Source organism: Chrysemys picta, chromosome 13, assembly GCF_011386835.1.
Source record: "Chrysemys picta bellii isolate R12L10 chromosome 13, ASM1138683v2, whole genome shotgun sequence".
Lineage (NCBI taxonomy): Eukaryota > Metazoa > Chordata > Testudines > Emydidae > Chrysemys > Chrysemys picta.
Window position 1 is genome coordinate 43,683,818 of NC_088803.1, and position 26,137 is coordinate 43,709,954.

At 43.2% G+C, this 26,137-nt stretch overlaps 1 protein-coding gene across 5 annotated transcripts; it reads right to left on the reverse strand.

Annotated features, from left to right (window-relative positions):
• Positions 1 to 7,773: 7,773 nt before the first annotated feature.
• ZBP1 (Z-DNA binding protein 1) lies at positions 7,774 to 25,744 on the reverse strand. 5 transcript variants are annotated; one of them, XR_508469.4, is made up of 10 exons: positions 24,841 to 25,744; positions 24,388 to 24,523; positions 17,746 to 17,973; positions 16,353 to 16,433; positions 15,521 to 15,700; positions 14,106 to 14,279; positions 13,405 to 13,632; positions 12,232 to 12,450; positions 11,116 to 11,369; positions 9,442 to 9,645 (listed from the first exon to the last, which is right to left on the reverse strand). XR_508469.4 is itself a non-coding variant. In XM_005305832.5 (9 exons), exons 2-9 carry the CDS (start codon positions 24,410 to 24,412, stop codon positions 11,188 to 11,190), a joined length of 1,317 nt encoding a protein of 438 aa, XP_005305889.2. In that variant the 5' UTR covers positions 24,413 to 24,523; positions 24,841 to 25,744; the 3' UTR covers positions 7,774 to 11,187. The 5 variants fall into 5 exon arrangements, 3 of the variants coding, with proteins under 3 accessions (XP_005305889.2, XP_065422111.1, XP_065422112.1); XR_010592304.1 differs by having other exon boundaries at positions 17,746 to 17,997; positions 24,841 to 24,973; XM_005305832.5 differs by having other exon boundaries at positions 7,774 to 11,369.
• Between the last annotated feature and the right edge of the window lie 393 nt (positions 25,745 to 26,137).

The window sequence follows — 26,137 nt, forward strand, 5'->3', positions numbered from 1 at the left end:
CATTGGCAGTAGAAGTTCCGTTCCACTGCACATAACTACAAGCATTTAATTGTTCAGCCAACCCAACACGCTGTTGACTGAACGCTGCAGTCGCTGTGGGTTCTGCAACCCAAGAATTAACTTGTGAAATGAATGCATTGCCTTTGTCATCATGACATAGCTGCAGACTCTCAGCACCTTTTACAACATCACCTGTGCACTAAGGATACAATCTGAAGTCAACAGGAACTTTGCCATTGACTTACTGAGGAAAAATGTTATATATAAGCTAGGTATTAGCCCAAAGATTCTGCAATCAACAGATCCTTGAATGGGAGTACATAGGATGCATGCATTGTAAGAAGACTTAACTTTAAGGTAGGTGAGCTAACCACTGCTGGTTGGTTACAGAGCATTAAATATCTCTCTCAATCCAGTCCGAAGGTGGTACCTGTAGTTGTAACACCAATCTTTGTTCAAATGGGCAATGGAAAACATGACATGTATATGGTTTATAGTTTCAATGGAAAGCTTCTTAAGCTATCTATGTCTGCTAGGTGAGCTGTCCCATGAACTGTAGCATGGCAGACACTAGTGTAAACAAAGAGGCCTGGAAACGACGCACCCAGGTTACAAACAGGATTTAATTTTTCCTTAGAAAGTGGATACACAAGCCATTTGTCAACTAACGTCTTTGTGTGTGTCAATGAGGCCTCAGCCACTGTTTATATTTTGTTCCCCAGACCACTTTTGTCTGAACCTGGCCAGATTTTGCCAGAATGTCTCTCCTCTCCATAGCTGGCAGTTCAGGATGTGGGGTATGTTTTAATAGAGGGGCCTGGGGAGAAGATGAATATCTTTCACTCCTTTATTGGCAATGAGATGGAACACTGTCCCACAATACTGTTGTCTGAAGGACAAAAAATGTCCTGTAGAAGAAGTAGCTCCTGGATCTTCATAACCGTGCAAGGGAACTAGCCCATAGACCTTCCATTCACTTTGGTGTGTGGCTAAATCTCTTGCACAGCTTTGCAAAGTTCAACCCAGGTCTCCCGAGGGTTGAGCGTTAGGCGGCACAGTTCTGGCTTTGCTATCCCACTGTGTACCTAGCCTCCTTCAAATCATGCCTATGCTCACTTTACCAACCTCCTCATTATTTATAAATAATGCAATCCAAATCCAAACTACAGCATCTTGGTGACTTTACCAGCTGTTTTAACCATAGGCCTCCTTCTGAAGGCAAGGGATAAATTATATGCAAGTTGATGGATTTGTTGGCAATGTAAAGTTTGCCACATCCAATTAATGTACCTCTTTGATTTATCTAAAATAATGAACCATTGTTTTCAACTGTAATTTTTTCCGATCACTGGGTAGCCTGGGGAACTGTTCTGGAAAGCACAGAACTGAGGGAAGGATCAACGCACTGTAGCAAGCCTGACAAGAAAAGGACTTTGGGATTCTGTTACGTGGTAAAGCTAGAGAAAGACAGACAATAAAACAGGAGAAGAATATCCAGGAGAGCTGAACTTTTGTTAGCTTTAGCAGGGCATTTTTTTCATTATTTTTACAGACACACGTGCGTTTTAAATCACACTGCAAAAAAAAAGTTCAAGTAGCTTTTCATCAGGTAGCATTTTAACCACCTATTTTCAAAGGACCTGTTGCTGCAAAACAAAACACACTTGTAAGTAGCAGTGAACCCCCTAGGAGACCACGAAGGGCAAGTCTATACTACTGCTTAAGTCGATCTAACTTACATTGCTCGGGTGTGAAAGACACCCCTCCCCTTCACCCCTGAGCGACAAAAGTTACAGCGATCTAAACGCTGTCCACACCAGCACTATGTGCAGCTGCGCCAATGTAGCATTTCTAGTGTAGACCTGCCCTAAGTTGGGTGAACAGACAAAATAAGGTGCAGTAGTGCCCACAGCAGGTCCTTCCTAGAGCAGCTCCACACTACCACCTTCTTGGGCCAGTACTTATGAGGTACCACTGGCCTTCACACAATGATTATTTCTGTTCCAACAGTGTTTAGAGACCACATCTGAGTTTGGAACAATGTTGTTCTAGGAGCTGTACAAACACAAGTAAGGGCCCTGCCCTGAAGAGTTTACAGTTTAAACAGACAAGACAGAAAGGGTGTGAGAGAAAATAGTCTTATCCCCATTTTACAGAGATGACCCATTCAAAGCATCTGTTGCTGAAAAAAAAGAAAAAGAAAAACAACAAAACACCACTTATAAATGGCAGTGAACCCTTCAGGAGACTTAACCAGGCCACAGATTTTGGCAGGGTTCCTCAAATTGAAGATGCAAGAGTCACTTAGTGAATTACTCTTTTATCAACTCCCGGTAATTGAATTAACTCACTGGTCAGGTATCATAGATTCACACACGTTTCCTCTCAGCTGCTGTGGAGCTGCAAGAGTTATAATTAAAGGCAATGCAGCAGCAAGCAAATGTCTGTTTGGTTCATGTCTTGTTGAGGTGAGACAGAGAACTTCTCTCGTGTGGAATCTTGGCACAAGGCAGCTACAGAAGTAGTCGTTCCAGACCAGAACTCAACTTTGTTTGGGACTTCCCTATATGCCCCATCCCGGATTCCATTGCAGTTTGGAGAAGCCACTGTATTGGTTTGACCCATTCCAGCTTACTGATATGGACTTTGAAACATCTGAGAAATTAATACCGTCCTGAAAAACAGCCAGAGTTCTGCACAAGAATCAGTGCATGCTGGGGCAGGACTTCAAAGGTGAGGGATAGCTCAGTGGTTTGAGCATTGGCCTGCTAAACCCCGGGTTGTGAGTTCAATCCTTGAGGGGGCCACTTAGGAATCTAGGGCAAAATCAGTACTTTGTCCTGCTAGTGAAGGCAGCGGGCTGGACTTGATGACTTTTCAGGGTCCCTTCCAGTTCTATGAGATAGGTATATCTCCATATATTATTATTTACTGCGAGATAGATGTCCAGCCAGATGGGATCCAAAAGCAGACAGATACTACGGTAATAGGCACAATATAAAAACCTAAGTAGATCTTTATGTGGCTAGATAGTTTCACTGATACTGAATAGAACAGGGCAATTTTTTTTATTGTAAATATTTGCAAAGTTGTTTTCATTGTGCAGGATTTACTTTTTCAAAAAATTTCCTGCTTATTATTATTGTAATGTAAATTGTTATCAGAATGTTCTGTTTGCTGCATACCACGCTTTCAATAAATGAACATTTTAAATTGAGGCGTCAATAAAAGTTTTTATTACAAAAGTCACAAAAACAAAACACAAAATTGAAAAAAAAAATCAGCAGTTTTTCATTCAATTTTCTTTTGACACACAAAAACACATCATTGGGGAAATTTTGACCGCCCTTAATGGTGACACACTGGAATTCCAAGTTCCCACGGACCAGGGACACAGCAGGCTGTATCTAAACGCTGGCTGTCAAATTCAGAGGGTGCAATGTCTAGTGGTTGACATATAGAAATGGGGTTCAGCAGTTCTGGGTTCTGCCATTAATTTGCTGATGACAAACCATAAAAAGATTGTAGGGGTTTCATTCATTAGATGTGGGTAAGTGTTAGAAGAGTGTAGCATATTATGCACTCTAGTGAGATGTGCAGCATGACTCAAGTAACGAAAGAGAGTTACTGAGACTAGAATAGCTTATAGGGAAGTAATGGTGTATTCAGTAAAGCAATCAACAAGCAGGGGTTGAAATATCTGCTGCACTGCTATTCTCTCCAGACCGAGCGTGTCTAGGCATGTTGTATGACCTATTTTCTCTGCTCTGCCCATCGTTCACGCTACTCACAGCTGAATGGGATATTTCTTAGGCGGGGGAGGGGGAAAATGCCCTCCTTTCTTTTGCCTCCTATGAAGGGACAGGGCTGGGCCTGGTTGCCGGTTGTAGTTTGGCCTTTTTAGCTTCTGCAAAAGATCACACTATGTAGCAGATTCTCAGCTGGTGTAACTCAGCACAGATCTGTCTTTGAGGGAGCAGTGCCAATGGATAGCCCATATATTTTGAGCTCTGTTAGAACCATTGCTGGATGCGAGGCAGACTGTGCCCTCCCTGCTGTGCGTGGTTCATTCCCATCCCAACAGTCCGCCGGCTTCCTGGTACATGTGGAGCACTGTGCTTCCTGGAACTGTCTCCACCTAATCCCACGGGTCTGCCTCTGCCATACAGTCAGGCTTCAGCAGCGCACTGCGGGACGTTCCCATGAAGCTTTTCACATTCCTCTCCTGTTCTCAGCGGATGTCACCAGGGGAGGAGAAAGGCCCATGGAAGAGAGGAAAGGTTTTCCTGCAGAAAAAGAGGATCCTTGCAGGCTGCCCATCTCGGCTTATTATTGCCTGGCACCTGTGTCCCGGGGCATAGGTCCAAGCAAGTTGTGAGCAGGCACAAGGCCATCACAACAGATGGGCATGAGCATAGGCAGTCATGAGACCGTGATCCTGCATCAGCTCAGGGCATTGACTGTTTAGGGCAAATTTCCCAGCGGAGAATGTCAAAACAGCTGCCAGTCTGCAGTTTATACACCTATAATTAAGGGGCTATGTGATTTCTAATCCAGCTGGATTAATTGGCAAGCTAAATATAGCATCCAGGACCATGTAAGGCAAGTTTTTGTGTGTGGTTTAAATCAGGAAATAGGGCTAAGGCTGGCACGAGCAGGCACTGAAAGAATAACGCCTCAGCCCTGGTCTCGAGCTCTGCAGTCACTGCAGGCCTGAGCCCACTGAGAACCCTTTATTCCCATTCCTCAGTAACGGTATCACAACGGCACATAGAGGCTTTAACCAAGAACTAAACCTCATTGTGCTAGATGTGGAACAAACACATAGCAGGAGATAGACCCTGCCCCAAAGCCCTTACAGTGTAAATAGACAAGACAGAAGAAGGGAGCATTATCATGCCCATCAGCACTGGAAGGATTAAGGGATGAAGTCTGATATCACACAGGAAGTCTGTGGCAGAGACTGGAATTTAACCTAGATCTTCTGAGGGGAGCTGGTTGGATTAATCAGGAAGGTTTCTTAGAGACACCCTCTGCCAACCCCCTTATGGCCAATAGCCTGTGGGGGCAGGGGTTAAGGAACATCACTGGGATGTGGGAGACCCTGGATTAAATTTTCACTTTGATTGATCAGGAGCAGGGACTGGAACCTAGGTTTCCCACATCCCTGGTGAGTGCCCTAACCACCAGGCTATTGACTAGCCTAGCATGGGGTGTTATTTTTTCGTGAAAAAATGTTGAAATGTCTCATTTTCCTTCCACCTCAGAATGAAAACTATTTTCAAAAACTCAGTATATTTCATGAAATGGAATTGTTGTCTTTCAGTCAGCCCATTTCTGAGTTCCAGTCCCCCAGCTTAGCCACAAGACCATCCCTCCTCTCGGGGGGAAGCTGAGCCTTGCAGGAGCAAGTCCTCTGAAAGGTAAGATAGTTCCCTGGATCTTGTAAGCCAATGGCCAAACCGTGCTCTTAGCGGACATGCAATCCCACTGCTGTCACACTGGGTTCATGTGCATAACTGAGCAGAATTGGACCCAAATGTCTTTCTTTCTGGTGCCTTAAACTCAAGTGGTATTCTGATAAGCACCACCCTCTTTTTGTAGCCTTTCAAGGTGTCCATAGGAAGATGCTTTGGGAGGCCTTGATGGTGGCAGAACCAGTGGGGGGAAAAAGAAGAAAACTCTCTTCTCCCCAAACTTCACCTGTTCTTCAAATGATCCTGACCTTTTAGTAAAGCTTCTGAATTATGATTTTTGTGGTACTTTCTTTACATTTGCTGCTGCCTTTAAGCTTCCGATAACTTGTAGGTAAGGTGGGAAGTTCAGCAATAGCGTGAGAAATATTCTCAGCCAGGAACAAAAACAGAAGTGACCATAGGCTCTTGTAAGATTCCTAGCCTCTTCTAACATCCTGGTGCATTCACTTATACCAGTGAAAGGAAGAGAGAAAGAATCCCATTCTCACAGGGTAGCATTTTATCTCTGCACAGCGGTGAGTGACTGCACAAATTACAAGACGGTGCAGAATCAAACTCTGTGGCTGCTCCAAGACTTATTTTACAGAGATGTAATTGCCCATGCAAATTCCAGATTGCCCTTATCTATTCCATGCAGCCACCTACTGGCCTGGGAACACAGGGCCCTATCCTGTCCTACTTGGGGGTGGGAAGGGATAGCTCAGTGGTTTGAGCATTGGCCTGCTAAACCCAAGGTTGTGAGTTCAATCCTTGAAGGGGCCAGTTAGGGATCTGGGGCAAAATCAGGACTTGGTCCTGCTAGTGAAGGCAGGGGGCTGGACTTGATGACCTTTCAAGGTCCCTTCCAGTTCTACAAGATAGGAGATCTCCATTGAAAAAGAAAAGAACTTCCAATGACTTCAATGGGATTTGTCCCTGTATAAAGAAAGGCAGAATTAGGCCCATAACATTAGGCTAATTGAACCACTCCCAGTCTTTGAATATCAATCAATACCAAGCCAGATTAATACCATACTGTGAATATCTGCAAGGTTAAATTGCTTTTAATTTTTGTTTAATTATCTGCAATGGCACAAATAACTAACAGCATTGATTTGAACTTGGCACTGACGGCAGGTTCCAAATGGCAGAGCATATTAGAGATCGAACTATTAAATGTAGCTAATGAGCAACATAATTATGTAGCGCTAAGCCATAAAAGGTTAGGCTTTAAAGGTGTCACAGTTCATAAGCAAGAAAGATTTAATCACATTTTAAATCAAATATTTATATGATAATGTGTTTTAATCAAAATAATAGCAATTAATTTGGAGGGGGGGGATATAAGTGTATGCTTCCTGTCTTTGCCTTCCAGAGGGTTTTTTGCAGAGTTCACACTTTCTTACTGAATAATGTATTGGTCCCAGTCGTGAGCTCATAAAACAGTGCGTAACCTGGGATAAACTAGTACAGCAATAAATTACAGTACAGTACAGACACCATAAATCAGATTCTCCACTGCCAAACACCCGATATCATCACCCCGTAAAGCAGGTATGCTACCATTCGGAATTGGTGGCATTTTATACCCAATTTGTACAGTGTAAATGATATCATGAGGTGCAGGGCAGTGGAGAATATAGCATATGGAGCGTTCCTGTTGCGTTGCCATTCCAGGAACTACCATCACTGGAAACAGGTACCCTGTACTTCCAAGGCAAACACTGCAGTGTCCAGTAATCAGCCTTTCCAATAACCTGCCATTCCTGGAACCACACTGCTTCTGGGAAATCTATCAAAAATATCATGACAGTTTCAAAATACTTGCCCCGCATCTGGGCGCACATCTCCACATTTAGACTAGCCAATATTTTTTCCCTTAATCGATTTAGCTTCTTGTGCTAGATATGTATAGAATTTTTGCCATCTGCCATTTTAAACACTTCATCAGTAAGTGTTATTTTTTCGTTAACTGCTAAGTTGGAGTCACGATGAAAAGCTTTCAGTGAACCACCTTTCCCTGAAATGACTTCTTTTGCCTTCAGTTTGGCCAGATGTTTCCTACTTACTTACCTGTCAAGGATTTTTCTATTTTTTTTTACATGTATAGACGTTTTCTCTAAATGAAAAGTAACATAAGGTTCTTGTTGAGTATTTTTTGCCTGGGTGAAATAGGCTGGGCTCAGCTTCATCATCAAGGCTGGATTTTATGCTTGAAGATGCAACTTAACATCAAAAGCTCGATCTTTTTTATTATTTAGCACAGCCCCTTTGGATCAATTTTGACAAAAGCCAAAAGGTACTTTATGGCTTGAGATTTATTTTTTAAAGCTAGAACTGAGTCATGCAGTTTCTCCTGAGCCTAAGATCGTAATGACTTAGGGCCAGAATCTGCCTCCATTACTCACATCAGATAGGATTTATTTACATGACTAATTCCCCATTGAATCAGTGCCACACAGCATCACTAAGGGTTTCAAACTCAGGCCCATATTAAGCTTGATATTTGTCCCATGGAAGTCAACTGCAAAAAAATTCTCATTGACTTAAATAGGTCAATTATTGGGTTTTCTGAAGGATCTCCTGCCCTTTACTCATATGGCAATTCCTTAAAGCCATAGAATGAATAATTTAAGCCTTTAATTATTGGAGTTGACCATTGTGGAGTTAGGTATAAACTTGTAGAGCTACTATTCAGGGTGGCCATTGGGGGGCATATAGTGAGGAGATAAAGGTCTGTGTAAACAGGAGATAACCCTGACCATGGTGTCCCAGGTCTCTGATCTCTACAACCACTGTTGAAGTGGAAAACCAGACATCACGGGACAATGATCTGACTTTGGTATAGCGAGGCATATGCCTACACTTAAATCACTTTTGACATTCAGCATTGATTTGCTATTTAGCTATGATCAGAGAGCTTTCTCTCTCTCTTCTTTTTTGGTCTGTTTTTTCCAGTGTCCCTAATTTTAGAGCTACCTCCACACAGGAAAACAAAACGATCACATTGCAGTCAAAGTACGCTTGACATGCATCTCAGCTGCTTTGACTGGGGGTGGGGGTGGGATCTGTCAGGTGCTTGTCATCCACTGACTACAAATACAGTATGCTCTTGGCTTTACACACACAAATCCTGACACCAATCATCTTGAGTTTCTTGCTATGTTTTGAAAGGAACTCAGAGGTAGTTCTGATGCCATCTTGAGTCACTTTGGCTGGATAGATATTACAATTGCACATGCAAATTGATGTCCCTGGTTCCATTCACCCCTGAGTTAAGCAACTTGAAATAGTCATGATTAGGTGGAGTGCTATACATCTGGGTCTTTACAGACATGGAGTTAAAAGGATATATTCAACACTCTGACTCCACTGATTTGCAGGGAGTACCTATCAATATTTTTACTAGTTCCTTAAAATTTTTATGCTCTACTGAAGTGGTTTTGATTTCGTTTACTTCTTAGTTATGGAGGTAAATTAACTCTGGGGTCATCATTTTTTCACTAGCTAGTCCTACCTTGCCTTGAAAAACAAGGTGCAGATGGATCAATGTCTGACTCAACAGGAAATGCAGCAGTGACATTAAAAAGTGGTCGAGAAATCCCACTGGCTCAATGCTCCATCGGGCCCCTTCATGCCACTATAAGGCTGGTGGATTTGGCATAGGGGAATTACACCATCTCCTTTCACAGCGCCTGGTGGAGAAGGTGTGTTGGAGACATGGCCAAGAGAAGCAGAATGCCACTGCTAGAATGGCCCCTGGGGGGGGGGGGGGGCTCTAGGCAGCTCAAGTGTAAGAGCACTCCTGATGCTGTACCATACATTGGGACTGTGTCCAGAATACAGGGGAAGGAAACCAATTTATCTCCCTCTCCACTTTCTCTCTCAGCCTCTGGAGAGCTCAGGCAGAATGGAGAGGTGGGACCCATATTTGTAAATAGAAGTGATCCCCTTTCCAGGATTCAAACCAGCTACTTTAGCTCACCTTGTGTGTTGGTTTGTAGGGATTTGCGTGAACCTTGTTTTGGTTTCTGGTCTTTGAGCTCCAGAGCTGAGCAGGTATGTCAGCCCGTAGCGTAGCTATCAAAGGCTACTGTGCTGTAGATGGGTCAATACCTTCCTGACCCGTAGGGTGATCAGCTTACAGTCTGCAGCAGGGAATCCATTTACCTTCAATTTGTCTCTGTGACTACAAATAAAATCATTCAGCCCTTTTAAAAACCCAGCTGCAGCATTAATTTAATTTGTCATATTTATACAATGTGCCCATCACTTGCTTTCTTGTCACATAAACAATCAAAACATTGACAAAAACATTCACAATAATTATCTAAATTAGCATAATGTTGAGAGAGAGAGAGAGAAAAAACACTAAAATAATCCCTCTAGGAAAGACCTATATGAAGACACAGGCCTTGGAAAATACCTGGGAAGTCAATACAGTGTGGAACCGTTGAGCTGAAAGGAAAACAAATTCCAGAGTCCCTCATTCTCCTCTAACGATTCCTTGCTTCTGGAGCCCAGCCGTACAATACCCTGTCCATACTACGATGTTAGAAGAGTTTGCAACCGGTTACTGGCATGGTCGTGTCCAAGCACCACGTGATTAATATGGGCAGTACTGGCAACCCCAAGCATTCAAATATTATGAATCAGGCCCCAAAATCACGAGAGCAGTTTAAAAAAATCATGAGATTTTAAAAATCTACACATTTTGGGGGTTCTTTTTATTTGACTTTTTGGTTTCCGAGCCTGGAGATGGTGCTTGGTTCACATTTTTCTTTTAAGAACAAGCAGAGAGGTTCTGAGGTGTAGGAGCTGGGGCTTTAAGAAAGTCAGTGAACATTGCAAGACTCATGACAACTTAATGAGAGGTGGAAAGACTGAACTCTGTTAGTAACAGACACCTGTTAGCTTTTGGTAACCAGGCTAGCTCAGCTGTTCTCGCTGTACACACAGGACCCCCTAAATGTGTCTGTGTAGCTGGTTGGACCAGGCTTCCCCTTTCCCAGCTCTGAGGTAGGACATCCCAGTATCCACTGTCCCAAGTACAATTCTCTACTAGGATGGAGAAGTCTCTGTAGGGTGGCTCGGCTTTGGCTCCACAACCTCGGTTCCCACTTTTGGCTGGGTCCCAGAAGAGGTTCAGAATCTTAAACTGACAAGAACAATACGTTTTGCATTCTTCCTTCTCACCCCCGCCCCTCACCCATTAGCTCATCCCCTTCTCCAAAAAGGCAGAATTTGAAAGCTCTCTCCACCAAATTGAGACATAGCTCATGCTGGGCCATCACCTCCAGTTAGCAGCTTGCCTTGGAGCCTACCAGCAGAATGAGGGTGCAAACTAGTTAAGAGTTTTACAGCTGCTGCCATTTGAAATTCATCACTTGCCAGAGCACAAGATTTCCAAGTCCTGGGTGGATTCAAGGTTTACGATGGCTCTGAAAGTTCACAGCGAGCATAAAATTGATTCACTCCCTGTTACTTTTCTTTCTCTTGCAGAAAAACTCCGTAAGGAAAGATATAGGGATCCTGTTTGCTTTTCAACATTTTGAGTAGGCTGAGAACAGTGTGTCCTGTTCCATTTATTGTCTGTAAATCACAGAAAATATCTTCCTTCTCCCTGGCAAAAATAATTAGAATTAGCAAGTTTCTTTACCTCTACCTGCTCACGTTTGTGAATTTCTGCACGGGCTTCATAAGCAAGATCTTCGCTTTCTCCACATATCTGTTATTTGTCTTCATCTTCTTCACCACTCTCAGTATTTGCAGTTTCTTCTACATTCATATAGTTGTTGTTCCCAATGATTACATCTTGCAACTTTTCACAAAGGATGGAAATGTCACTTGACCGATCCAGGCTGCTATCATCACAGGATGTCCATTCGCTTTGCTCCGATATCAAGTTGGAATCTAGTGGAATTATTAAGCAAGAGGAGAAGTGAGTGAGCATTTAAGTGACTGGAGCAGAGCAGAGCTGTGCATGATATAAATGCAACTGAATTGTGCAATCCTTAAGTTAAAATGAATACAGCGTGGTTACTGACACTGGTAGCTACCCTTTGTTTCAATCTCTGTATATTTAATTTACAATTTAAAGAACACGCATTGTAAATGATGAAGATACAAAAATAAGAAATACTGATGTGAAAAAGTAGAGCATGCAGCAAAAGAGGAATCAAGATTCTTGCAAAGTAATTACAGTTTAGCATGATGGGGGAAATACCCTAATAAATAAAATCAACCCTTGGGGTTGAATTCTCCAGTCCGCTAAGGCCACTATGCACTGCATGGTGGAAATCACAGCCATTCCCACCCCCTTGCTGGCTCCCTGGAGGGGACATGTCATGGGTAGCAAATTGCTCTGTTACGCCTTATTCGCTACTGGTGTAAGATCACTAAGGGATATTACGCCAGTGATGTAAATTAGGGCTCCCCCTGTGCAAAGTACCAATCTACCCCAGCATTAGGAAGGATGCCATGACCTGGCCCAAAGGGGGGAGAGGGGAAGGACCCAGTGACAGTGACAGTTCTAAAATCTGATTCAAAGCCCATTGAAGCCAATGGAAAGATTCCCATTGACCTAAAGAGGCTTTGGATCAGGCCCATAGTGCAGAATTTTCAGAACCGGACACCTGCCCAAATTTGGCAAGTATGACGTAGGTGTCAGTTGTCAAGTGTCTGGCACAAACCATGGAGCCAGCTCATACACATCAGGCACAGTTTACACGCAAGAGAAGCCTACAAGTGTCAACATGGCATTTGCCATTTTCACCTGAAGCATCGTCTTCCTCATTTGTCTCCTCATCTGCGAGGCCGGCAGAACCACATTGCTCATGAACACTCATTTGGTTGTTGTTTCCAATCATGACGTTCTCCATCTCGGACTTGTCAATGGTGACTCTTTGCAATGGAGCTCTCCCTTCCCCGGGGAGGGAGGTGTTAATTTTCAGTGACGGCCCAGGGCTGGCAGAAAAACTGTCACCAAATGGATCTAGAGTTTAAAAAAAAAAAAAAAAAGGGTAGGAGGAGCACTTGTCATGAAAATGAGAGCATAAGAAATCAGAAAGACAGAATCAGTGAATGTCAAAAAGGTGACGTACTCATTTCCCAGGGCTTGGGTGGGACTAAGATTTGCATGATAGTAGCAGAAGTCTCAGCATTTCAGCACTTTAGTTTGTTGCACAGAAATAAATGGACACAGATAGGAGGGTACATAGTACAGTTCTAAAAAGTTCTTGGCACTTGTGCAGCGTGTTCCATGAAGGAGCTCAAAGCAACGTACAAAATATTGGCATCTTCATTTTCCAGATGATGTTAAGAAGTTTGCCATAGGCCACTCTGCAAGTCAGTGGCATAGTCAAGAATACCCAGCTCTCCTGACTCGCAGTCCCTCACTCTAACCACTTGGGAACACTTCCCCTTTATCTAGTTGCCTCGTCCTACATCCCTTTGAAGTCAGTGGGAATCAGAGGCAGACGACAGGTGCTGAGTCAATAATAGACATTAGGACCCATTTTCTGGGCTGCACTCTGTCATAAAGTTGGTCCTGCCTGGGATGCAGGCTTTCTGGGAGGGTGTCCTACCATAAATAGTGGAGCCATATGGAAGGCTTGCAGGGTTAAGGAGGTTTTTGTTATAGGAGTTAGTCATAAATATGCGCTTGTAGGATGTCAGAGGAAAGTTTTCCTGCCCCAGTTGTGAAAGAGGACAGATATACATGGACAGGGCCGGAGCACAATAACCACTGCTACTCACACATCACAGACTCTGAGCATTAAGCCCAATTTCTAGAGTCACAAAGGTTTGTTTCAGCACTGACTTACCTTGTAACGATTCACAAGTCAGCTCTCATGCAGACAGGGCTGTACTTGAGGGAGTTCTCGTATAACCAGTGCCCTGCAGAGGGTAGGAGTATCTTCAACATAAGCCAACACATTGTACCTACTCTTTTCTGGAGTGCCATATTGGTCCAGATGCTCCTCTCGACTATCAGCGAAGGCCTTCATAATGATATTCATTTGATTATCATCACCAATGACAGTATTCTTGAGTGTGGACTCAGTGACATCAATTTCCTGACCACCCTGGGGGGTTGCTTTAGCTTCTGCTTCACAGTGCAACATATCAGCATTCTCTGATGCAGCCCTAAGTCTTGGAACAGTTGGTCTAGAATCTAAAGGATAAATGGAAAGGGAAGGAATAATAATTATATTAATAAAATAAAATAATAATAATAATGAAATTTTGTATGGGAGAGTGTCAAAACGAATCATTTTGGCAATCTCATTTTGATAAGGTCTATATTAGGTGTATATTGCAATTGTACTTTTAATATTATGTTATATTTATATATTATATATTTAATACATTTATATTATAGTTTCAGTTATTGACATTAAATGATTTGGTGTTTCCTAATAGAAATTTTTCAGAATTTCCATTCTGCAGTAACTTAACTTTTAATACCGTTTGGCACAAAAGCAAATTTCAAAATGTTGGCATATCCCGCAGGACATTCCATTCTCCAACCAGCTGTAGTAAAATATGACATCTTTTTTATGTTATTAATTATGATGGCTGTTCATGTCGGTTATCCTCTCTGAGAACAAGTATAGCACCCAGAAACCTGTGCAGACAGATGATTACCATCTTTTTTATCCACTAGATTCAGCGAGTTGTAGTTTCCAATTTGAGTAGCTCTGGAATCAGCTATAGAGATGGTGTTTTGCACTCCTCCCTGATAGATAATGTTTGTTGGATTATTCTGAATAATAACTGGCCCTGCTTCCTTATTTGCTCCAGGATTTGTTAGTTTGTAACCTGGGAAAGAACAAAACAAAACACATTAGTCACCAGTACGAAAGACAAACAATTTTCCTGGGAGAAAAGCAATTCTTGTCTTGTGACAAAACCCATCCCCTCTCTAGGCTTCAAAGTCTGCACAGCTATTGTTAGCCCTGTAATGCGAGTCCCACGCGCTTGAGTCTGTAAACCTGGGCTCTGAGACACTCCACAATGAGCTGCTGGCTCACTGGGTAGACACACTCTAGCAGAATCCTAGGACCTGGGTCCTGTGTGCTTGCTGACCCAAGACAGACTGATTTGTGTGTGGACCGAAGTGGGGCTTGGCCTCAAACCTGAGTCAGAGCCCAGACTTAGTGTGCTGTGTAGACATACCTAAAGGAGCCCGTCATGTTACTAAGTCTGTGTATTTAGAGGGAGTAAGGGTTGTTTAGGTATCCTGTTTTCGTAGTGACACTGACTGGTAGCAGTTATCTCTGTTGTCTCGTTATCTCAGAATGGAGGGTTGTGGGCAGGAAGTCGTTGAGAGAAGCTATGGAAGTAAGGGAGCCTGTGTGTGTGTGCGTGTGTGTGTGTGTGTGTGTGTGTGTGTGTGTTGAATGGTGCCAGTGGTGAGGGCTGATCTCAGTCATCCAGCGGTACCCAAAAACGATGTACAACTAACAACAATGGAAAGGGTGCATATCCCAGGGCAGGATTTGATCTTTAGAAAAGAATGATAGAAATGGGACTGATCAAGCCCAGGGCATAGAAGTAGTGAGATGAAATGATTTTAGTAAGAGAATGATAGACAACATCTTTTTTCTAATATATGTCAGCGTAGGCATAACAATAACTTGTGGCTTCACAGTGCTAATCATTTCAGGAACTCCGAGCCCTTTACAAAGGTGGACAAGTGCTCTCCCCATTTTACGGATGGGGAAATGGGAGCACCAGGGAGTTAAATGAACCCCCATCTCCCTAGGAGGACACACAGTGAGTTGGGCATGTTTCTGGCTGAATCAAGACCCAAGTTTCCCAGCCCCATGTTCTGAGCAGTTTACCAGAACTTCTGATTAAAGATAGATCAAACTGTGAGCATCAGTGCAGATATGCAAATCGAAGAAAAGCCCACGTTCTCGAAGCCAAAAAGAAGTGGCCCGGGGAAGGACCATTTAGTCGTCTAGCTGAAAGTGTTTACAGTCAAAAAGAAAACAAAGCCGCTTTTTGTAACACTACTCAGAATGCAGTGTTATGACAAGTGCATCTCAGTACAATACCTGCCCCCTGTCCGTAAACCGACCAAAGCTTCGTGTCTTCCTCCTGGCTGAGGACATGTCTTTTCTGCAGCGCGTATAAATCTGCATTGACTTCCTTTCGTGTCGTCTTTCCCATATGTTTGGCAATGGCTAATGCACTGCGAGATCCATTTTCTGACAGAAACTGGTAAATCTTTTCCTCTGGGAAACAAAGGGTGGGCTTATTGATTCACTGCCAGAAATGGAGGATAACGCAGCTAAATTTCTATCCTGCTCCCCGGGACTACTGGGCTGATAATCTATGGCCCCAAGGCCTCACATCGTCTACCAAATTCCCCTTTGAATCTTACCAAGTTATCAGCTCACGTGACTTCACTGGGATTGCTAGAAATGAGCTCTGTGCTATCCAGCTCAGGCCCACCATTACACTAGCTGCAAAGGGAATGGGGAGGAGGTGGAGCCATAGTTCTGTCTCTATACACCAACTACCAGAGCTGGTGGGCTGCATGGAGTAGATAGGGCAGTATGCTGTGCCATTTAAAGGGGTGTAGCAGTCCATGTGCTCCCCTGTGCACTAAGGTGCCTGAGGTGGGGCTCTGCCTCCCTGAGACAGAGGGTTTCTGGAGGTGCACCTGGGATGAGGAGGCTTTACAGTACTATGGCCTGCGTGCTATTAGCACAAGGTATTCCTAGCAGGGATATGATTTATGACTCCTAGAACCATGCAAGACTTCTACACATACACTAGTGCAATGCTAGCGTTAATAGCATTCTATTGTGGCTGCCAAAATTCATTACATGTAGATTTCTAAAGTTAGTCTATTCAGTCTTAGGCACGTGCCAACTATCTTACGATTTTCTGACAGTTTGCGGTCATCTTTCACAGGAGTCACAGCGTTCACAGGCTGGTGCAGTGGGACTAGGGCGGTGTCATCTACAACAGAGAACATTGTCAGGCACTGTAATATGGGGGGGGGGGGTGAAAAGTTCTGCTATTTAGCTAGGAAGAGAGACTGATTCCTCATTTTCCTTTCTTGTACCAATCTCCTAAGCCAGACTCCCAGGGGAGCAGGCATCCTTGCTGCATACCCTCGGTACTGATCTTCACCCACCACCAGAGAATGTGGGGCTTTAGAAGAGCTAAGATATTGGCAGATGGTTGGTTTGCTGCATGGCTTGAGTTGATCAGGGACGGGGAAGGGCACTTCTCTGCCTTTATGTGGAGTTCGTCCTCTCTCTAGTTATCTTAAAACTATCCCAGCCAAAGTTCCCTGGCTAATAAAGGGCCCTATGGTCTCCAATGAAGGGGAAAGGACACTGGATCAAAGCCCATGGGGGGTTCATGCAGAGCTTTTCATGGTGAGGTTCAGGGAGTGATTCACCCTCCTGTGGAAGAAGGTGGGGATCCCATGAGATCCACAGGATATTCTTCTGCAGAAGCTGTGCTTACAGGGCCTATGCCTTCCAGATGCCTCTTGGAGGGATGAAGGTCTCCAATGCAAAGGGTGTGGCAGTGCCTGGGAACCTGGTTCCTCATCACAGCTCTGTGATGCTGGAGTCATGGAGAGGCTTTTACAGGATGGGTGGAGTATTCTGTAGAGGATTAACTATCCCCTTCCCTGGGTGCAGACCCCCCGCATCTGAGCGAACAGAGGAGCCTGACACTCATAAGAATGGCCCTACTGGGTCAGACCAAAGGTCCATCTAGCCCAGTATCCTGTCTTCTGACAGTGGCCAGTGCCAGGTGCCCCAGAGAGAATGAACAGAACAGCTAATCATCAAGTGATCCATCCCCTGTCGCTCATTCCCAGATTCTGGCAAAAGATATTTCAAAGATATTTCTGAAGAGCCAACCTTTGTCTGCTTCTGAAATGCACCAAGATTGCAGGTATTACAAAAGAAATGTCCTAGGGCAGGGTACCCTCAGAGAACACTACATGGGGTTAATCTGCCTTCCCTATTTACCACCCAAGACAAAGAATGCAAAAACTGCCTAGGAATGAATGCACCTTCTGCTTTAGTCAAGTTTCAGTTCTGTACAAAAGAGAAAAACACGGAGCTGATTGACTTGCAACTCACTGTACTGAGTAAAAATGGACTCAAAGTAATTGGGGTCAAAGTCTCACGAATCTCTTATGCAGTTGGGCTGCAATGTAGTTACAGACTTGAAAACAAACTCTGCTCCCAAATGCCCTAAGCATCAGAGGTTGCAGACATAGTTTTAAAAGGTTTTTCAAAACATTTACCGATTTTCAACTCGGCGGTTTTCTGATGACATTCCACCTCTGCATCCGCACGGACAAGCCATTTGTTATCATCACTCTGCTTCTCAACCTTTCCCTCCTTCTGCAACGTGTACAGCACTTTCTTGGCTTCCTTTTTGGTAACTGAACATGCACCGGCAATCTCACAGGCCTTCTTTGGAGTGGCAGCTCTCCTTAAGTGGTCAAAGATGAGTTGCTCCACTTGTGAAGCTAAATGTAAGCACAAAAAGCCATCTACAGACAATTCTAAGCAATTCAGACAATACTCCCCCCCGCCCTTTTCTTTTGGCAACCAGACTTTATTTGCTTGCCCCTGATCTTCAGTCTGAATTTTGTGTTGATAACTGTGGATATAATATTCATGCAATAATGATCACAGAAGCCAAATGGGGAAGTGTGACCAGACCCAAGCAGTGTAGGCATGGAATGAATTGAAATTACAGGCTGGCGTGGCTTTGCACTGCAGTTGTCCATCACATAAACAGGTGCAGTTATATATTTAGGCTTTAATGAATACGTATTTACCCACCCAAAATGACATCCTCAGAGCAGTCACTGTCATTGGCTTAAGGACTTATTTTAAAGAGTGATGCCCACCTTATTTTCCCATACTGGACTGTTTTGTCCTCTTTAGACACCACTTCACAAGCCTAGCACCACTGATTAAGTCTGGGAGGGATGTGAGGATCTAGCTTCTGAAGGCCACAAATTGACAATTTAAAAGAGACGCCATTTGGAAAAATGCTGCCCATATCCAGGGTTGAAGTCAGAGGCACTGGTCCTCCATCCATCTAAGCATTAGCTTCGCCTCTTCACAAACACAAAAAGAGCCCCCTGTCTCTGAGGCATAACTAAAATTCCCAGTGGCTACCCCTTCCTTCAGGTTATGTGGTTTCATGAGTGGCAAGTTAGTACCCTGCCTTTTTAGAGATGGGGTAATCTCTGCATCTCTGGGTATTCTTGTAAGAGTCAGCAGTCCCTTCTCTGACTGCTTCATGCAGAGTAAGAACTGAAGAGATGTTAGGGTGAATGGGCTAAATTAGCCTGTGAGTTGGGGGACAGAAATTACCCTCTTGTATTCATCAGCACTGAGTCTTGTCCTTTCCCTGCCACGAGGGATGCTACACATTATGTGCTGCCAGTAGTCAGCCAAAAAGCAATCAGCAGGGTGGTGCAAGGTCTCCTGCTTGCTAAGAGACTGATCTTGCACCACTGAAGTGAGGGGCGTTTTGTCACGGCTTTCAATGGCCTTTGGATCAGGGCCTCTCCTGGGTGCAGTGTGAGGTCCACTATAAGGATCTCAGTCCCAAGGATCCTGGTTGCACCCAAATGCTGCATGTTTTACTCATGGCCTTCTATCTCCACCTGTGCCTGTCATGAGAGATTTTTTATTTCTTTTCATGAAGACGAGGAAAGAAGGGGTGTAGAGCGGAGCACAAACCGACAAAGAGCAGAAGAAGCATCTCTGACTGGAAATACATTGGCACATCTAACTAAAAACCACTTTTATTTTCCTCAAAATGCTACAGCTGTGAAACATGGTTTACCCTTGCATACAAACTAATTTAATCAGGAAATAGGAAATCCGAGGCAAGAGGGCTTAGCTGTCATTTTACAAAAACAATTAAATGCATGAAATGTATCCTAATGATATTATTAAAGAGAAATTCCAATCATCCATTAGCAGCGGCTTTAATTATTGCAAGAACATTACAGTCAATATCATTAAAATGAGGAAATCATTTGCTATGCAGACTTTAAAAAAATAAAATAAACACAGATTATTTGCTCCTCCAGAGAAACTCCAAGAAGCTACTTTTGAATGCAACTTTGATTACATTTGTTTATTGAAGCTGATAGTAAGAGAGACTGCAGACACTGCTCAAAAGTGACAGCATCATTGTAAAAAAGTCAGAGGCTGAGTGAAGCAGTCCTGTGCCATTGTTATATATTCATGAATGTGTTTAGGAAGCTGCAGATAGTCAGCTCTGACTAATACTTTAACACTAACCTGACAATGGGCTGTTGACATTCATATATGACAGCAGAGTTCCAGCACTGAAATTAAATAGTCATGAATGAAAAAACCTGAGCTGGGTATAGTATCGATGGGCTAGCAAATGAGTAAAGGCCTTTCTGACTCTTGCTCTTTGAGGATCTGATCCAACTCCCATCAAAGTCTATGGAAGTACTTGTATGGACTTCAGTAGAGGACAATTCAAGACCTGAAGTTATGGCCTGGAAAGGCCCTCATCTCCCATTGATTTCAGCACCACTCAACTGGACCCTAGAGAATGGGCTTTCAACCACAGAGAAACTATCCCAAACAAATTGTCCCAAACTGTCTTCCTAATGCAGGCCAAATCCTATGCTCTAATATTCATGCATGAAACTCACATGGATATCTGAAGAGAAAATTTGACCCTCTAGTGAAGGATGTGACACAGCAAAATGTCTAAAGTGAGGAATTATACCCTTTCCACTGGATTTCACATCTCCAGCTGCTTTTATTTTTTGAATTTCAGTGCCATTCACAGCACATTTTTTACTTTTCCCAGCCATAGTGTAAAGTTTTCACTGTATGTATAGTTAAATTCAGCTAACGTTGGTGAGAGTTGCCTCCTTAGATATGAGACGCACTGCTTCCTAAGTTGCATTGCCAAGTGCCATTTGGTTTGGACTTCTCCCAAATCCTTTGAAGAGCCAGACCTTTCAGGAAAGATGTTCTGTACCTGGGCCTGATCTGAAACCCATTGAAATCAATAGATGTCAGCCCTGTATGAGCCAGTGCTGTATGCATGTTTAGGCACATTTATGCATTTATTGTATAATGCAAAATTTGTACTAATAAAGATGAAGAATAGATAACAGTGACTACAGCCAGGAGATATGCCCCACACAGTCCTGCCCATGTATGTTGAGTGTGAGTTTCAGCAGCACTGCTGTTCCAGTCCTGGCTTCTGTTACCCAAGGTGGACCAGTTGTAGGGTTGGGTTTTTTTTGGTCAATAAACCACAATTAGGTATGTTGAACTCCTGGGCTTTTGCACACCTCAACAACTAAGGTAATTTACCTTCAGACATCTGAAAAAATGCACCAGTGGCCCAAGACTACTTTGTACTTGCAATAAATAAAACCACATAAATGTGCTTAAAAATGACAAAAGATGGTTAGGAAAGTTTACAATAGGCATTGAAATCTGAATAATCGAGACTTAAGGTACTTACAGGGCTTTCTTTTACCCTATCAAGGCAATTGAGATCAGCTGAACATCCTGAGATCTGCTCTGAATCAGGGCAAGGCCTCATTTGTAGAGCACCCTTCACGAGTGGGTAACCAGTTTATGTTTTTCAAATTCTGACTCTTATTTTTATGTGCTGCCACCTCTCAGATTGCTTTGCAGTGATGGCGCTTTATGAATTAAATAACTCAAAAAAGCTCCAGAAAAAATAGTTCAGAAAGAAAGAGCAAGAACTTTGTTGGAGTTTTTTTTTCAAGTTGTGTTTTGTTTAGCTTTTGCAGAAGGAAGAACCATCAATGAGCTGTTAAAAGGGTCCTTGGATGTTGCTCAAAACATCTTTACAAATTGGGATTGTCACTGGAATTACTGACTGATCTCAAGGATCTGAGGACATCATAAATACCTACTCTGTGAGAAAGTCATCAATAAAGATCTCAGTCAGGGGACATCTATTCAGAGCCCTGAGCAAACTGTTATTATACACCATAGGCTGCTTGTAGTGGCGTTTTAAATCCAAATTCAGCTCCACAGCACATTTAAAAAATACATCCCAGCTAAAAATTTAGCTCCTGCAAATGCCCATGCAGCTACTCAATGACAACTGTGTGAGAACAAGCAAATGCATCGGTTGAGTGATTGGGTGGATACCTGCTGAAAGAAGGGGATTTGCAATTATCCATGGGTGATTTTCTACATGTACATGTCCCTTTATATCATAAAATCAATTAGAGACAGTCATTTGTTTCTGAACACACTGGTTGGAGAGAACTATTAGTTCAGAGACATTAATTTCTGGACAAATGTTTACAATTAAAATGTAATTTTGATTCCATTCAGTTCCTGTATCACCACATTGTATCTCAGCCAATTCTGGAGAATAAATGAACGACTTTAGAAGATACAGTTCAGGCTGAAGCATGATGGGAAAGGACTCCCAGATGGTTTGCTTTTATGAGGTTTCGCCATGACCAATAGGGACGACTTGGGGACATGGATCAGATTAGTCCTGCCAACCCGAACCTTTGTTCCTCTTGAGAGCCAAGCTCTAATAGAATCTTTTCCAGAGATTCAGAAACGTTTGGACTTGGGAAAAGGACCAGGGAAAACGTCACAGGGAAGGTATTTCTCAGGTCATTCCCAACTCTGCAAGCAATAAAGGTTCAGAGAACTCAAATAAACTTTTCAGGATGTGAACTACTGGGAGCTTATACAGATGGCAGGCAAATGCTAACCCTTCTCCACTCCAAGGTTTTAGACGAAAAGTGAAAATGAAAGCATGTACATTTCCTCTTTTATCTCCCCACCTCATGGCCACTTTCTCCAAAAAACTATACAAAGTCAAAGAAGTTTCTCAGTTTACGCTGTAACCAAGATCAGAACGTGATCCAGTCACTGGCTTGTTTGATAAGCATTACCATGGGAAATTCTAGTCTAATGGACCAGGGCTGGCTCCAGGCACCAGCGTAGCAAGCAGGTGCCTGGGGCGGCCAATGAAGAGGGGGGCGGCACGTCCGGCCGTTCGGTGGCAATTCGGCGGTGAGGCTGTCTCGGAGGGAAGGACCTGCCGCCAAATTGCCACCGTAGAATGAAGCGGCGGTAGAGCTGCCACCGATCACGGCTTTTTTTTTTTTTGGTGCTTGGGGCGGCAAAAATGCTAGCCCTGTAATGGACAATCCAAAGGGGGGTGAGGAAAGCCACAAAAAGGTTTTGCCGCAAACAGGAGGCTGTAATAAAGGGGCCAATCCTGCAAAGGCTCATATGGTGAGCAGTCCTTGGGAAGTCAATGGGGTTTCCCACACAAGCAAAGGGTTTTACAGGATTCAGCCTGAATCTAGAGAGAAGAGAAGAGGGTAAACACACATTCTGTGCTTGGAAAGATGGTCAACCTTTCCAGCCAAGATGAAAAGAAAGGGGAAAAGAGGACTGAATTTCCTTACCTCGCTGCAAATAAGACCCCATCTACATTGGTCTTATAACCACGTAATGTGGTTCAAGTCCAGTTTGGAAGTGGACAAAGCTGGCGTCCAATCCTGAAAGGTGCTGAGCCCTAGAGAGCACCTCTACTCCCATTCTGCTAAGTGGGAGCTCAGTGTACCCAGGATTGGGCCCCAGAGTGGAACAGTGCCGCATGTTTAGAAGGTTCACTATTGCTATGTTGACAAAGCATTAATAATTAGAGGCAAGCTCCCTCTCTCACCTCGTATCTAGTCAGGACAAGTCCAGCCTGGCACTACAAGTTGATCTCTTCCATATATGAATGCAGAGCCGTGAAACAGCCTGGGAAAGCTGGTGCTCTCGCTGTTGCCAGGTGCCAGCTGTGGGGGCTCTCATCCAACCAATTCTTTTTTGTGGCCATTTAATTGTTTTCTTTAATTATTATTTTGTCCATAAAGATTTAGTAGCTCAGCCACCAAAGCTAGGTGTAAACTTGTTCACCGAGCTAATTAGAACCTAACAGCACAGCCACCCAAAGCCTCAGGCAGTGCACAGCTGGTGGCTCTTGGACCGGGAGATCTTCTGGCTAAGGCTATGCTGCAGTTCCATGGGCCACAGGCGTGGATTACACACAACTAACCGTGTGGGAGTGATTCTCATGGGCACACCGTCTTCCAGCTTGGGGGGGCTGAACCTGAAAACAGCTAATGGACCCAGATGAAGGAATTGTCAAATCTGACTCCCTTTTTTAATCCTTCAGTCCCTTCCGGTCAGATGTCTTCATGATAACTGCTTGATAGCTTGCTCCTCCCACCTGCCAGCTTTGGGGTGGTGGGGGGGTCAGTAGGGAAACCCATTTCTCCCCAAATTCTCATGGCTAGGGTAGTCAAAAATGTCCCATCAAAGCTTGTTTTCCTATGGAAAACTGGGGGTTTGGCTGAAAGTCTCTGCTATCATTAGTAATATTAATTTTTCCAAAAACTTTAGCCCGTAAAACAGGAAATTTTCTGCTTTCATTTTTTGGGGGGGGGGGGATTGGACAGTTTGGGGCTGAAAATATACGGTTTTTAGTTACTGAAAACCAAAAAGGTTTTGGCTTTCAAAATCTTCTGCTGAAAATCTTGTTTTTGTTGAAAATTTTCCACAGAAAGACATTCCATTTTCTGGCCAGCTCTATTCATGGCATTTGCAAGTAAACGGTGATGTTTCCCATCACTCTTCCAAGGCATATGAATGATGGCAAAGACACAACCCATAATTTAGATTTTGAAGCACCCTTCCACTACCTTCCTGTTGCTGGGACACATAATGCCACTCGTATCACGCCGGTCACACCTATGTACTAAACATCAGCAGTAATAGAAAAAGCAAGAAGTATAAATGGGCAGCTAGAAAAGTCAGGCAATTGTTCACTAAAAACTCAGAATGTCTTTAAAAGCAAATCTTACCTGCACTAGACGGTGCTTTTGCCATTTATCCGAGTCCCAAAGCAGATTGAGAGTCAATTACAGAACTTGCCGGAAAACGACTGACTCCAATGTATGAGCATGTATCAATCAGCAAGCACCAAATATCCAGTCAGAACTAAAAGAAAAGAGTAACTTGGGGTTGGGTTTCTGACAAAGGACACATAACTACGTGGTGAAGCTGGAAGTGGAAAGTGAAACTTACATATCTCATAAACTGAAACCGAGCAGGCTGACAAGACAAAGTCCACTGTACAAATGTTTGTTTGGGGAATAAAGCGTTACACATGACTCAGACAGTTCTTGGCAATTTTAGTTTGCAGCAGATTTAATATACATCAGTAAGCAAGAGTAGGGAACTTCCTGATAGAAGCAGTGAGGATATTAATAGAAAAACAGGAGGGATGAATAGGCATTCCACTCCCCACAGCTTACCTTTATATGTTCCCTTCTCTTACATAAGTGTCCTTTGCTCAGTGTCATCCATTTAGGCACATCTCAGACTTGCTGGTCTGGAAGATCCTTCTTTGAAATCTCTCTGAGCTTCCGGGAGCAGAGTCACATGGATCTACATCCTCAGACTTTCATAAAGGACAACATGCTGTGTACTCTGTTGCATTAGGAGCCATTGTGTATGGACCATTCTTTGTGTTTCTTTTTGCAGAGATCGTTCTTTTTTAAATAAAAGTTTCTCCTCCACTTCCAAAGTTCTTGGTCATGTCAAAATTCTGAACAACAAGGCCCAGCTATTTATACAGTGTATGCATGCCATTGTGTGCATTCAGGAACAACAATTGTGTGCACAGTTTCACTAGTTATTTATGCAAATAGTTGATACAGGGTTTTCGCATGCACAGTTACTGCAGCTGTGGTAACTACAATTGCAAATAATGCATGCAAAACTCTGGGCCTGGGAGAGTTACAAATAAGGAATAAGCTCTGCCAAACCCAGTGTTACCAACTTTCAATTTGCAATGGGAAATCTTGCAATATTTAATATTTCGTGTTTTTTTCTTAAAGTGCCAGATTACAAAGTCAAGTGATTACAGGGGGGGAAAAAATAAGATGCAAGTTTCTAACTCTCATGGTTACAGAAGAAAAACTTGAAAAGGCTCTAAGACAGGAAGGCAAATAAAAATAATTCCACATTTAGTATTTTTAAAGAGTCCAGATATTTTTTAAGCTAATCTCATGATTTTGAGGGGCCTGACTCGTTTTGAACGTTTGGGTTTGGTTATGCTGTGAATCCTACAGCTACGTCCTCCTGTCACACACTGCAAGATGATCAGTTGTGGGTGGAGCAAAGAGTGAGTAACACAGTTCAAACCATGTTGCAAATCTGTAAATGGAAAACGAAACTTACATTTTTCTCTGAAAACAAAACCAATGAAAATCACCAGCTGCCATGGAGACGGCAGCTCTCAAATAAGAAAAATCAGACAAGGGAAACAAGGAGCTGCATGTCCTTATTATTAAATATTTTTGTGTATTTAAACATTTTCTTTGCTCCATGTTTATCATGGCTTCATGTTAACATGTAATCTTTGGGTGGGCTAGTGTTTACTTCATTGCCTTTCTCCAGTGCCTAAAAAAATCCCATAGAAAAGCACCTGGAGACCCAGAGTTAGATCACAGGATTTTCAGCAAGAATTACAGAGTCAACCTGCCCATAATCAAGATCAAAAGAATAAAAGGAATGAACTTAATTCTTAAATGCCAACTTGATAAAATC